General features: G+C 40.9%; 1 protein-coding gene across 1 annotated transcript in view; it reads left to right on the top strand.

Annotated features, from left to right (window-relative positions):
• The window catches only part of LOC115849998 (protein WWC3-like), a 174,421-nt gene that overhangs the window by 19,136 nt on the left and 140,505 nt on the right, over positions 1 to 14,780 (top strand). The window contains 2 exon segments of the mRNA XM_060293136.2: positions 6,647 to 6,756; positions 8,205 to 8,408. Of these exon segments, the coding sequence (XP_060149119.1) occupies positions 6,647 to 6,756; positions 8,205 to 8,408 (314 nt within the window).

Raw genomic sequence — 14,780 nt, forward strand, 5'->3', positions numbered from 1 at the left:
TAATTACTAAGAAAATTGTAAAAAGTAATAAATAAAAAAGGACAGAACTGTAGGACAATTGGTAAAAGCAAAGCTATTACAGACAAAATCGCACACAGAAGCATACACATACACACTCACAAAAAGAGAAAAAGGGAAAAAATATATATCTTTGCTGCCAAAGTCCACCTCCTCAATTTGGGATGATTTGTTGTCTATTCAGGTATTCCACAGATGCAGGTGCATCAAGTTGATTTTGGAGATTTAATCCTCTGCTCCTGAGGCTGCTGGGAGAAATATCCCTTTCTCTTCTTTGTTAGCACAGCTCCCGGGGTTCATCTTTGGATTTGGAACCGCCTCTGCGTTTAGGGCGCCTGAGGGCGTCTGTTTTTCGCCCAGACAGGACGGGGTTAAAGAAGCAGCTGATTCAGAGGCTCTGGCTCACTCAGGCTGGGGGGAGGGAGGGGTGCGGCTGCGGCGTGAGCCTGTGGCCGAAGAGGCCGGTGTGACTCTGCAACAGCCTGAGGTGCGCTGTTCGTTCTCCTGGGGAAGTTGTCCCTGTATCACGGAACCCTGGTAGTGGCGGGCTGCACAGGCTCCCGGGAGGGGAGGCGTGGAGAGTGACCTGTGATCACACACAGACTTCTTGGTGGCGGCAGAAGCAGCCTTAGCGTCTCATGCCCGTCTCTGTGGTCCGCGCTGATAGCCGCGGCTCGCGCAGTCTCTGGAGCTCCTTTAAGCGTTGCTGTTAATCTCCTCGCGCACCAGGAAACAAAGAGAAGAAAAAGTCTCTTGCCTTTCGGCAGGTCTAGACTTTTCCCCGGACTTCCTCCTGGCCAGCCGTGGTGCAATAACTCCCTGCAGGCTGTGTTCATGCCGCCAACCCCAGTCCTCTCACTGCGCTCGGACTGAAGCCTGAGCCTCACCTCTCAGCCCCGCCCACCCCGGCGGGTGAGCAGACAAGCCTCTCGGGCTGGTGAGTGCTGGTCGCCACGGGTCCTCTGTGCGGGAATCTCTCTGCTTTGCCCTCGGCACCCCTGTTGCTGCGCTCTCCTCCGCGGCTTCGAAGCTTCCCCGCTCTGCCACCCGCAGTCTCCGCCCGCGAAGGGGCTCCTAGTGTGTGGAAACATCTCCTCCTTCACAGCTCCCTTCCAGAGGTGCAGGTCCCGTCCCTATTCTTTTGTCTCTGTGTTCTCTTTTTTCTTTTGCCCTACCCAGGTACGTAGGGAGTTTCTTGCCTTTTGGGAGGCCTGAGGTCTTCTGCCAGCGTTCAGTAGGTGTTCTGTAGGAGTTGTTCCACGTGTAGTTGTATTTCTGGTGTATCTGTGGGGAGAAAGGTGATCTCAGCGTCTTACTCTTACGCCATCTTCGATTATCCATAAACTTGTTTTTAAGTATTTATTTCTTCTAGGTGCTATTTTCAAGTGGAATTTTCTTCTTCTTCTTCTTTTTTTTTTTTTTGCTGTGGAAGTATTTTAAGTTGTATTTCTTTTCAAAATGTAAATCCTTTTTTTTCTCTTTCTATAGGAATGTAAATTCATTTTAACACTGCAGGAATCACCCATGAGTGAGTCTTCATTACTGTTTCAATATCTGTTTCCTGTTAAGGGAAGGGGATGTCTATGGAGAAAGAAAGTTTTCCCAGGGTGACCTAGCTGGGACTGGGACTAATTTCTTTTCTTCTCTGATCCCGGCAGGGGAACTCTGCAAGTCCCTCTGGTTCACTCATGGTCACCTGACCAGGACTGAGGTATACCTCCCAATTACAGAGATATTGGGTAGGCTTGCTTTTTAAAAAAATTTTTTTGCAGAAATTATATTTCACTGTAGGTGATTACCAGGTACTGGGTATAATTCCCTGTGCTGTACGTTATATTCTTGTTTCTTGTCTATTTTAATAGTAGTTTAATAGCAGCTTGTATCCATTGATCCCATACCCCTAATTTGTCTCTTCCCCCTACTCTGTCACCTTTGGTAACCACCAGTTTGTTTTCTGTATCTGAGTCTGTTTCTGTTTTGCTGATACAGCCATTGTATTATTATTACTATTATAATTATTTCTGAATTCCACATGTAAGTGATATCAGATAGTATTTGTCTTTTTCTGTCTGACTTATTTCACTAAGCATGATATTCTCTAGGTCCATACATATTGTTGCAAATCGCAGGATTTCAGTCTTTTTCTATAACTGACTGATATCCCATTGTGTATACATATATCTATATATACATATATATATATCTATATATACACATATATAGATATATACAAATATCACATTTTCTTAATCCAGTTGTCCGTTGATGGACACGTAGGTTGCTTCCGTATCTTGGCTATTGTAAATAAAGCAACTGTGAACATTGGGTACAAGCATTTTTTCAAATTAGTGCTTTCATTCTTGTTCTGGATATATACAGGAGTGGAATTACTGGGTCATATATGGTAGCTCTATTTTTAATTTATATAACAAGTCTCCATACTGGTCTCCACAGTGTATGCACCAGTTTCCTTTCCCACCGACAGCATACAAGAGTTCCATTTCTCCACATTCTCACCAACATTTTGTTGTTTGTAGACTTTCTGATCATGGCCATTCTGACAGGTGTGAGAGGATACCTCACTGTAGTTTTGATTTGCATTTCCTTCATAATTAGTGATGTTGAGCATCTTTTCAAGTGCCTGTTAGCCATCTGTGTGTCTTCTTTGGAAAGATGTCTGTTCAAGTCTTCTGCCCATGTTTTGTTTGGGTTGTTTGTTTGCTTTTTTTTTGTGGTACGTGGGCCTCTCACTGTGTGGCCTCTCCCGTTGTGGAACACAGGCTCCGGACGCGCAGGCTCAGTAGCCAAGGCTCATGGGCCCAGCCGCTCCGTGGCATATGGGGTCCTCCCGGACCGGGGCACGAACCTGCATTCCCTGCATCGGCAGGCGGACTCTCAACCACTACGCCACCAGGGAAGCCCTGTTTGTTTGCTTTTTGATATTGAGTTGTATGAACTGTTTGTATTTTTGAACATTAACCCCTTGTTGGTCACATAATTTGTAAATATCTTCTCCCATTCCATAGGTTGTCTTTTTGTTTTGTGGATGGTTTCCTTTGATGTACAAAAGCTTTTAGGCTTAATTGAGTCCCATTTGTTTATTTTTGCTTTTATTTCTTTTGCCTTAGGAGAGTGATCCAAAGAAATATTGCTACAATTTATGTCAGAGTGTTTCACCTCTATTCTCTTCCAGAAGTTTTATGATTTCTGGGCTTTCATGTAGGTCTTTAGAGTATTTTGAGTTTGTTTTTGTGTACAGTGTGAGGAAATGTTCTAATCTCATTGATTTACATGCAGCTGTCCAGCTTTCCCAGCACCACTTGCTGAAGATAGTGATCATCCCAGCACCACTCCATTGTTATTCTTGCCTCCTTTTTCATAGGTTAGTTGACTATAGGTGTGTGGGTTTATTTCTCGTCTCTCTATTCTCTTTCATTGATCTATGTGAGTGTTTTTGTGCTAATGTCGTGTCGTTTTGGTTATCGTAGCTTTTGTAATGTAGTCTGAAATCAGGGAGTGTGGTACCTCCAGCTTCGTTCCTTTTTCTCAAGAATGTTTTGGCAACTTGGGGTCTTTTGTGGTTCCATGTAAATTTTAGGATTATTTGTTTTAGCTTTCTGACAAATGTCCTGGGTATTTTGATAGTGATCACATTAAATCTGTAGATTGCTTTGGGAAGTATGACCTTTTTTATAACATTAATTCTTCTAATATAAGAGTATGGGATATCTTTTCATTTCTTTGAATCTTGTTCAGTAACATTCATCAGTGTTTTATAGTTTTCAAAATATAGGTCTTTCACTTCCTTGGTTAAGTTTATTCCTAGGTTGTGTTTTTTGTTTGTTTTTAATGTGATTATAAATAGGATTTAAAAAAAACCTTTTCTCTTTCTGGTATTTAATTGTTAGAATATAGAAACTCAGTGGATTTCTAAATATTAATCTTATATCTTGCAGCGTTGCTGAATTCACTGAGTCTGATACTTTTTTTTTTTTTTTTGTGGTACGCGGGCCTCTCACTGTTGTGGCCTCTCCCGTTGTGGACACAGGCTCCGGACGCGCAGGCTCAGCAGCCATGGCTCACGGGCCCAGCCACTCTGCAGCATGAGGGATCCTCCTGGACCGCGGCATGAACCCGTGTCCCCTGCATCAGCAGGCGGACTCTCAACCACTGTGCCACCAGGGAAGCCCCAAGTCTGATACTTTTTTGATGGAGGCTTTAAGATTCTCTATATAGAGTATCTTGTTGTCCACAAATAATGTTTTACTTTTTCCCTTCCACTTTGGATTCCTTTTATTGCTTTTTCTTGTCTGATTTCTGTGGCTTGGACTTCAAATAGTTTCAGTGTTAAATAGAAGTGATGAGAGTGGGCATCTGTCTTTTTTTCCCATTTTAGAAGAAAGGCTTTCAGCTTTTACCATTGAGTATTATGTTGGCTGTAGGGTTTGTTGTAAATGGCCTTTATCATGTAGAGATGTGTCCCTTCTACAGCCACCTTGATGAGAGTTTTTTTAAATCATGAATTAATGTTGAATTTTGTCAACATTGAGATGGTCATGTGGTTTCTATCTTTACCTTTTGTTCATATGGTGTATCATAGTAATTGATTTGCATATGTTGAACTATCCAAATGACACTGGAAAGAATTCAACTTAATCATGGTGTATGATTCTTTTCATATAATGTTGAATTCAGTTTGCTAATATTTTGTTGAGGATTTTTGGGTCTATATTCATCAGTTATTGGTCTATAATCTTTTTTTTGTTTTTTTTTGTTTTGCGGTATGCAGACCTCTCACTGTTGTGGCCTCTCCCATTGCAGAGCACAGGCTCCGGACGCGCAGTCCCAGTGGCCATGGCTCACGGGCCCAGCCACTCCGTGGCATGTGGGATCCTCCCAGATCAGGGCGCAAACCTGTGTCCTCTGCATTGGCAGGCAGACCCTCAACCACTGCGCCACCAGGGAAGCCCTTTGGTAGTGTTTTGATTGGTTTTGTTATCAGGGTGATGGTGACCTCGTAGAATGATTTTGGATTGTTCCCTCCTCTTCAGTTTTTTTGGGAATAATTTAAAGAGTAATAACTTTTCTTTATATTTGGTAGAATTCTCCTGTGAAGCTGTCTGTTCCTGGACTTCTCTTTTTTGGGAGTGTTAAAAAAATTATTATTATTACAATTTCTATTTCACTGATAGTGATCATCCTATTAAGATTGTCTGTTTCTTCCTTACTCAATTTTGGCAGGCCGTATGCTTCTAGAAACTTGTCCAGTTCTTCTGTGTTGTCCAGTTTGTTGGCATATAACTGTAAATAGTATTCCGATTTTTTGTATCTCTGTAGTATGGTGGTTATTTCTCCTCTTTCATTTCTTACTTTGTTTACTTGGATCTCCTCTCTCTCTTTTTTGTTTCTTGGTGGGCATGGCTAAAGGTTTATCAATTTTGTTTATGTTTTGAAAAAAGCAGCTCTTGCCTTATTGATCTTTTGTATTGCTTTTTTCGTCTCTATTTTGTTTACTTCCTCTCTGATCTTTATTATTTCCTCCCTGCTGCTAACTTTGAGCTTAGTTTGTTCTTGTTTTTCTAGTTTGTTTAGGTGGTAGGCTATGTTGTTTGAGAGTTTTCTTGTTTCTTGAGGAAGATTTATCTCTTCTTAGAACTGCTTTTGCTGCATCCCATAGATTTTGGAAAGTTGTGGTTTCATTTTAATTTATTTTGAGGTATTTTCTGATTTTCTTCTTGAATTCATCATTTAACCATTGATTTTTCAGTAAAATGTTGAGTCTCCATATGTGTGTTCATTTCTCCTTTTTCTTTCTGTAGTTGATTTCTAGCTTCATACTGCTGAGGTTGGAAAACTGCTTGATATAATTTCTGTCCTCTTAAATTTGTTGAGGCTAGTTTTATGACCTAGTATGTGATCTATCCTGGAGAATATTTCATGTATACTTGGAAAGAATGTATAATTTTACAAGGTCATTTTATATTCTGCAACTTTGCAGAACTTGTTTATTGTCTCTTTTTGTGGGTATTTAATATGCTGCTGGATAGAGTTTGCTAATATACTGTGGTTTTTGTAACTGATTAATGGTTAATGTGGAATTCATTAACACTCATCAATGAAAATATTACATAAGCATTTAGTATATAGATTTAAGCCAGTGTTCATGTTTGAAGTAGAGAAACTGAAACATTTGGATAGAAACATTTCTCAGGGGATGAGAACAGAAGATAAGTATTCTGTTGTTCAAAATGAGTGACATCTCTTTTGCATAATGTCATTAAATATGATTATTTGAAAAATGCTTGTTTAACAGTTTTATTTTTACTTTATATATTTACACTGCAGTTAAACATTGAATTTTGAGATTTTAATGGTGTTAATTATAAGTGTACTGATCTAGTTGTTTTTTCTGGAAAAGCTTGTGAATTAGTTTTTCAGTAGAATATTGGAGCAGATGTTTGCAATATTATCTAATCAAATGGATTAGATAATATGTTTTTGTTAAGGATTAATTATAGGAATAATTACAATTATAGGATTAAGTATAAGATTTACTTATCAGATTGATTCAGTATACGTACAAAATTGTCTTGAATTTCAAATTTATCTTCATTGCTTTATTTTATAGGATAACAAAGCCGCTGACCTTTGCTGATTGTGTTGGGGATGAACTTCCTTTAGGATGGGAAACTGTATATGATAAACAAGTTGGCATTTATTACATGAACCACATAAAAAGTAAGTAGAGTGCCACATTTGATTATTATACTACTCTCCATTGGGTTCCAGTTAGGGATCCATTTCTCTCTCAGATTCACATTTCATCACACTCCAATTTTTGTTCAAGCTGCCCAGTGTTTCTGTCATTGTTGTTACTACTGGGGACACCAAGTTCCCCTTAGTGTGCTTTCTGTCCTTTGATTCGTTGAGTGCAGGGGAGGCTGGGGGCTCCTGTAGATGCACGGTGCCCAGCATGTGAGTGACAAAGTTCCTTCCTCACGGCTCCTCCTGTCCCCTTAGTGTGATCGACCGGGGTTTGTATCTTCAGGGCTGATTCCTGCATTGTCACTTGCCAGCTGGCCTCCGGGGTTCAGCATTTGGAACCCTGAATGGCGAGGCATCCTGGCTGGGTCCTGGGGCAGGGGAGTTTCCGATCTGTACCCTCAGCCTTCATGTGACTGCGGCTCTTACCCAGGGATTGGGCAGGGGTGTGAGTGCTGCCCTGGTCCTGCTGCCCTCCCTGGCAGTTATCCCAGTGGCAGGAGGGCTTCCAGGCGGGTCTGGGCATGGTGAGTAGCGAGGCTGTACCCAAGCGCCGCCCTCCCCCTGGCCCAGCTGGCCCAGTGCCCCTGGATTGCTTGCGGCCAGGGTGTCTGTCTGTCTGGGCGACCTTCCCTGAGCTGTGGGCTGGGCACACCTGTACTACGGCTTTGGCCTCTCCGGGTCTGTGTGGCAGTACTGAATGGCACAGGTGGCTGCCTTACATAACCTTTCTGCAAATGCTGCCTACCTGCCTCTGTGGCCTGGGACCCACCTGTTCTGGCTCATCTTTGTAAACTCTGCTTGCTCATGCTTTGGACGAGTGACTCAGAATTACTTTGCATCCGTCCAGGTGAAGATGCCTCTAGGAGGGAGGAGGAAGGAAAGGATGGGTGCTCAGGGGAGAGGTAGGAGCCAGAGGTGGGCATGAGCCCTTACGGGAGCTGCTAGAGTGAGAGAGCCAGAGCGGAAAATGGGGGATTTATGGGAAGTCCACGAAGAATGCAGTTGTCTGGCATGGGAGGTGGGAGAAGGGGAGCGAGCCAGCCACGGGGACAGCAGAGCCCACAGCAGCCTGGCTTGAAGAAAGCAGGGAGAGGAAGCTTGGACGTGTGTCTTAGTTTGACAGGGATGACCTCCTTTGGGTTCATGCCCACCAACATTTACTTAGAGTGTGAAAAGTTGCCTGGTACCATCTTCCCCTCCATGGAGCTATTGCATGTCTACAGAGCTTTCTTCTCGTCCCAAGCGTGGATATGTAAATAGGAGGTGATCCGCACTCTGGGAGGTTCGTTATGTAGACGCTTCCATAATGTACCTCCTGGTAGTTAATTAATTTTCTCATCGACTAGTCATATAACTGCATGATTATTGGTCAATGTAAAGATTTTACTTTGAAGTCCCTTATGTTACCCTTTCAATTTCAGAGCTTACCCAGATTGAGGATCCCAGAGAACAGTGGAGGCGGGAGCAGGAACGGATGCTGAAGGAGTATTTAATTGTAGCCCAGGAGGCCCTCAACGCCAAGAAAGAAATCTACCAGATTAAGCAGCAGCGTTTCGAGCTGGCCCAGGAGGAATACCAGCAGCTGCACAAGATGTGTGAGGATGACGGCCGCTCGTACGCCAGCTGTGAGTTCACCGTCCCCCGCGGTTAACACGCGTGACTTCCAAAGCTGTCTCTCTGCTAGGCTTTTTGCAGACACTGAGCTTGAGTCAGGCAAGACAGCTTCCTAAATTTTCTAATCGCAGATTGTTAGGTAGTCAGTCTTCCACACTGGAATCCGACGGTCATTCACTACCGCTCCTTCAGCAAATGTTGATCAAGTGTCCGTCTTGTGCCCAGGCACTGCAACACGGGGAACCCCAAGAAATGAGAGGCCCCTGCCCTCACGGAGCTTCCGTGCGGCTGGGGAAGGGAGAAGATAAACAAGCATGTTTCAGGTAGTGACATGAAATAAACTTGTCAATGTTTTTTGTTGTTTTACTTTTTAAAAATTGAAGTATAGTGATTTAAAATACTGTATTAGTTTTAGGTATACAACACAGTGATTCAGTATTTTTATAGATTATACTGATTTAAATTATACCAAATATATATACTGTGTCCTATACAATATATCTATGTGACTTATTTACTTTATATATAGTAATTTGTGTCTCTTTTTTTTAACATCTTTATTGGGGTATAATTGCTTTACAATGGTGTGTTAGTTTCTGTTTTATAACAAAGTGAATCAGTTATACATATACATATGTTCCCATATCTCTTCACTCTTGCATCTCCCTCCCTCCCACCCTCCCTATCCCACCCCTCCAGGCGGTCACAAAGCACCAAGTTGATCTCCCTGTGCTATGCGGCTGCTTCCCACTAGCTATCTACCTTACGTTTGGTAGTGCATATATGTCCATGCCTCTCTCTCGCTTTGTCACAGCTCACCCTTCCCCCTCCCTGTATCCTCAAATCCAGTAATTTGTGTCTCTTAATCTCCTACCCCTAGTTTGTCCCTCCCCACTTCCATCTCCCACTGGTAACCACTAGTTTGTTTTCTGTAGCTGTGAGTTTGTTACTGTTTTGTTATACTCAGTAGTTTGTTTTATTTTTAGATTCCACATATAAGTAATAACATATGGTATTTTTCTTTCTTTCTCTGACTCATTTCACTAAGGATGATATTCTCTAGGTCCATCCATGTTGTTGCAAATCGCAGAATTTCAGTCTTTTTTATAACTGAGTGATACCCCATTGTGTATATATATATATATACATATATCACATCTTCTTAATCCAGTTGTCTGTTGATGGACACGTAGGTTGCTTCCATATCTTGGCTATTGTAAATAAAGCAACTGTGAACATTGGGTACAAGCATTTTTTCAAATTAGTGCTTTCATTCTTGTTCTGGATATATACAGGAGTGGAATTACTGGGTCATATATGGTAGCTCTATTTTTAATTTATATAACAAGTCTCCATACTGGTCTCCACAGTGTATGCACCAGTTTCCTTTCCCACCGACAGCATACAAGAGTTCCATTTCTCCACATTCTCACCAACATTTTGTTGTTTGTAGACTTTCTGATCATGGCCATTCTGACAGGTGTGAGAGGATACCTCACTGTAGTTTTGATTTGCATTTCCTTCATAATTAGTGATGTTGAGCATCTTTTCAAGTGCCTGTTAGCCATCTGTGTGTCTTCTTTGGAAAGATGTCTATTCAAGTCTTCTGCCCATGTTTTGTTTGGGTTGTTTGTTTGTTTGATATTGAGTTGTATGAGCTGTTTGTATATTTTGGACATTAACCCCTTGTTGGTCACATAATTTGTAAATATCTTCTCCCATTCCATAGGTTGTCTTTTTGTTTTGTGGATGGTTTCCTTTGATGTACAAAAGCTTTTAGGCTTAATTGAGTCCCATTTGTTTATTTTTGCTTTTATTTCTTTTGCCTTAGGAGAGTGATCCAAAGAAATATTGCTACAATTTATGTCAGAGTGTTTCACCTCTATTCTCTTCCAGAAGTTTTATGATTTCTGGGCTTTCATGTAGGTCTTTAGAGTATTTTGAGTTTGTTTTTGTGTACAGTGTGAGGAAATGTTCTAATCTCATTGATTTACATGCAGCTGTCCAGCTTTCCCAGCACCACTTGCTGAAGAGACTGTCTTTTCTCCATTGTTATTCTTGCCTCCTTTTTCATAGGTTAGTTGACTGTAGGTGTGTGGGTTTATTTCTCGTCTCTCTATTCTCTTTCATTGATCTATGTGAGTGTTTTTGTGCTAATATCGTGTCATTTTGATTATCATAGCTTTGTAATGTAGTCTGAAATCAGGGAGTGTGATACCTCCAGCTTTGTTCCTTTTTCTCAAGATTGTTTTGGTAACTTGGGGTCTTTTGTGGTTCCATATAAATTTTGTGATTATTTGTTTTAGTTCTGTGACAAATGTCCTGATATTTTGATAGTGATAGCTTTAAATTGTAGATTGTTTTGAGCAGTGTGGCCCTTTTAATAATATTAATTCTTCCAAGCAGAGAGCATAGGTTATCTTTCTACTTCTTTGCATCATATTTAATTCACCAGTATTTTATAGTTTTCAGTGTATAGGTCTTTCATCTCCTTGGTTAAGTTTATTCCTAGATATTTTATTTAATTTTTTGATGACATTTTACACAGATTTGTTTTCTTGCTTTCTTTTTCTGATATTTCATTGTTAGTGTATAGAAAAGCAACAGATTTCTGAATATTAATCTTGTATCTTGCAAGTTTACTGAATTCATTTATTAGTTTTAATAGTTTTTTATTGAAGACGTTAGAGTTTTCCATATAGAGTATCTTGTCACCTGCAAATAATGACAGTTTTATGCCTTCCCTTCCAGTTTGGATCTTTTAATTTCTTTTTCCTGTCTGATTGCTATGTCCAGGTATTCACTACTAAGTTGAATAGAAGAGGGAGGAGTGGGCATCCTTGTTTTCTTTCTCATTCTAGAGGAAAGGCTTTCAGCTTTTCACCATTGAGTACTTATGTTGACTGGCTTTGTCATAAATGGCCTTCATTATGTTGAGATAAGTTCTCTCTATACCAATTTTGATTAAAATTTTTATAATGAATGATATTCAATTTTGTCAAATGCTTTTTCTGCCTGTGCCCATTGGCTTTGTTGGGAGAGCTTGATCTGATGTGATCACTAGTCACGTCTTTCCTCAGGGTGTGCTGGCAGCTATCACCTTGGTAGGTGGTGGGACTGGACATGGAGGGCCTAGAGCCAGAGCCAGTTTGAACCAGGGCTTCTCTTCTGTTCAGTGACTATTACTGCCCTATCCAAGGTGTGGTCAGGTCCCATGTTGCTGGAGCAGTGTAAGAGAAAGAGGAACTTTCTCCTGAAAGTGAGTGCCAGAAATGGCTGCCTCTGCCCCATGCAGATAACCTCTTTAAGGTCTGAGGTGCCTCTGCCTCCCATGGCCAAGTTTTCTGTCCTTGGCTTGCCAGGCTACTGTGGAGCTGTGACATGCAGCAAGCCTACTAGGGTGTTTGCTTGGATCAGTCTGCGGAATCAATGCGCCCAGGGGTTCACGAGAAATCAGCCAGCCACCTGTGTCTTCTCAATCCATGCTGTAAATCCTGCCTGAGGGCAAGGCAGCACACAAACACTTCTCAGGTGTGGAGTGTCAGATTCTCCAGCCTTTCTGTTGGTCCCAGCAGTTCTCCTTGCAGCCAGGTCTCACAGTGCTCGTCTCCTGCATGTAGGATGCAGTCTGTGGCTTGACCTGCTCACTCCCCAGGGCTGGTCTTTGCCTACGTAGCCTCCCTTTTCTTCTTAGTTCCCTCCCAGGGTCACAGGTGCCAACTCAGTACTTTTCCCCCTTCCTCTCTGATTATGTGGGAATCGTTCTTGTAGTCTTGGTTCTGTAGGGGGTTCTCTCTTTTTTTTGTTAACATCTTTATTGGAGTTTAATTGGAGTTTACAATGGTGTGTTAGTTTCTGCTTTATAACAAAGTGAATCAGCTATACATATTCATATATCCCCATATCCCCTCCCTCTTGCGTCTCCCTCCCACCCTCCCTATCCCACCCCTCTACGTGGACACAAAGCACCGAGCTGATCTTCCTGTGCTATGGGGCTGCTTCCCACTAGCTATCTATTTTACATTTGGTAGTGTATATATGTCCATGCCACTCTTTCACTTCATCCCAGCTTACCCTTCCCCCTCCCCATGTCCTCAAGTCCATTCTCTACATCTGTGTCTTTATTCCTGTCCTGCCCCTTGTTCTTCATAACCACTTTTTTTTTTTAGATTCCATATATATGTGTTAGCATGTGGTATTTGTTTTTCTCTTTCTGACTTACTTCACTCTGTATGACAGACTCATAAGTCCATCCACCTCACCACAAATAACTCAATTTTATTTGTTTTTATGGCTGAGTAATATTCCATTGTATATATGTGCCACATCTTCTTTAACCACTCATCTGTCAATGGAAATGTAGGTTGCTTCCGTGTCCTGGTTATTGTAAATAGAGCTGCAGTGAACATTGTGGTACATTACCCTTCTTGAATTATGGTGTTCTCAGAGTATATGCCCAGGAGTGGGATTGCTGGGTCGTATGGTAGTTCTATTTTTAGTTTTTTAAGGAACCTCCATACTGTTCCCCATAGTGGCTATATCAATTTACGTACCACCAACAGTGCAGGAGTGTTCCCTTTTCTCCACACCCTCTCCAGCATTTACAGTTTATAGATTTTTTGATGATGGCCATTCTGACTGGTGTGAGGTGATACCTTATTGTAGTTTTGATTTGCATTTCTCTAATGATTAGTGATGTTGAGCATCCTTTCATGTGTTTGTTGGCAGTCTGTATATCTTCTTTGGAGAAATGTCTATTTAGGTCTTCTGCCCATTTTTGTATTGGGTGATTTGTGTTTTGATATTGAGCTGTATGAGCTGCTTTTAAATTTTGGAGATCAATCCTTTGTCAGGTGCTTCATTTGCAAATATTTTCTCCCATTCTGAGGGTTGTCTTTTGGTCTTGTTTATGGTTTCCTTTGCTGTGCAAAAGCTTTTAATTTTCATTAGGTCCCATTTGTTTATTTTTGTTTTTATTTCCATTTCTCTAGGAGGTGGGTCAAAAAGGATCTTGCTGTGATTTATGTCACAGAGTGTTCTGCCCGTGTTTCCCTCTAAGAGTTTTATAGTGTCGGGCCTTAACATTTAGGTCTTTAATCCATTTTGAGTTGATATTTGAGTATTGTGTTAGGGAGTGTTCTAATTTCATTCTTACATGAAATTAGAATTTCATTCTTACATTCTTACATTCTTCATTCTTACATTCTTACATTCATTACATGTAGATTTGTATCCTGCTGCTTTACCAAATTCATTGATTAGCTCTAGTAGTTTTCTGGTAGCATCTTTAGGATTCTCTATGTATAGTATCATGTCATCTGCAAACAGTGACACCTTTACTTTTGCTTTTCCGATTTGGATTCCTTTTATTTCCTTTTTTTCTCTGATTGCTGTGGCTAAAACTTCCAAAACTATGTTGAATAATACTTGTGAGAGTGGACAACCTTGTCTTATTCCTGATCTTAGAGCAAATGGTTTCAATTTTTCACCATTGAGAATGATGTTGGATGTGGGTTTGTCATATACAGCCTTTATTATGTTGAAGTAAGTTCCCTCTATACCTACTTTCTGGGGGCGGGGTATCTTAAATCGGTGTTGAATTTTGATGAAAACTTTTTCTGCATCTATTGAGATGACCATATGGTTTTTTTGCCTTCAGTTTGTTAATATGGTATATCACATTGATTGATTTGCATATATTGAAGAATCCTTGCATTCCTGGGATAAACCCCACTTGATCATGGTCTATGATCCTTTTAATGTGCTGTTGGATTCTGTTTGCTAGTATTTTATTGAGGACTTTTGCATCTATGCTTATCAGTGAAATTGGCCTGTAGTTTTCTTCCTTTGTGACATCTTTGTGTGGTTTTGGTATCAGGGGGATGGTGGCCTCGTAGAATGGGTTTGGGTGTGTTCCTCCCTCTGCTATATTTTGGAAGAGTTTGAGAAGGAAAGGTGTTAGCTGTTCTCTAAATGTTTGATACTAAACCCCTGTGAAGCCATCTGGTCTTGGGCTTTTGTTTGTTGGAAGATTTTTAATCACAGTCTCAATTTCACTGCTTGTGATGGTTCTGTGTGTATTTTGTTTCTTCCTGGTTCAGTCTCAGAAGGATGTGCTTTTCTAAGAATTTGTCCATTTCTTCCAGGTTGTCCATTTTATTGATGTATAGTTGTTTCTAGTAGTCTCTCATGACTCTTTGTATTTCTGCAGTGTCAGTTGTTATTTCTCCTTTTTCATTTCAAATTCTGTTGATTTGAGTCTTCTCCCTTTTTTTCTTGATGTGTCTGGCTAATGGTTTTTCAATTTTGTTTATGTTCTCAAGGAACCAGCTTTTAATTTTATTGACCTTTGCTATAGTTTCCTTCATTTCTTTTTCATTTAT

This window comes from Globicephala melas, chromosome Y (assembly GCF_963455315.2).
Source record: "Globicephala melas chromosome Y, mGloMel1.2, whole genome shotgun sequence".
NCBI classification, from domain to species: domain Eukaryota; kingdom Metazoa; phylum Chordata; class Mammalia; order Artiodactyla; family Delphinidae; genus Globicephala; species Globicephala melas.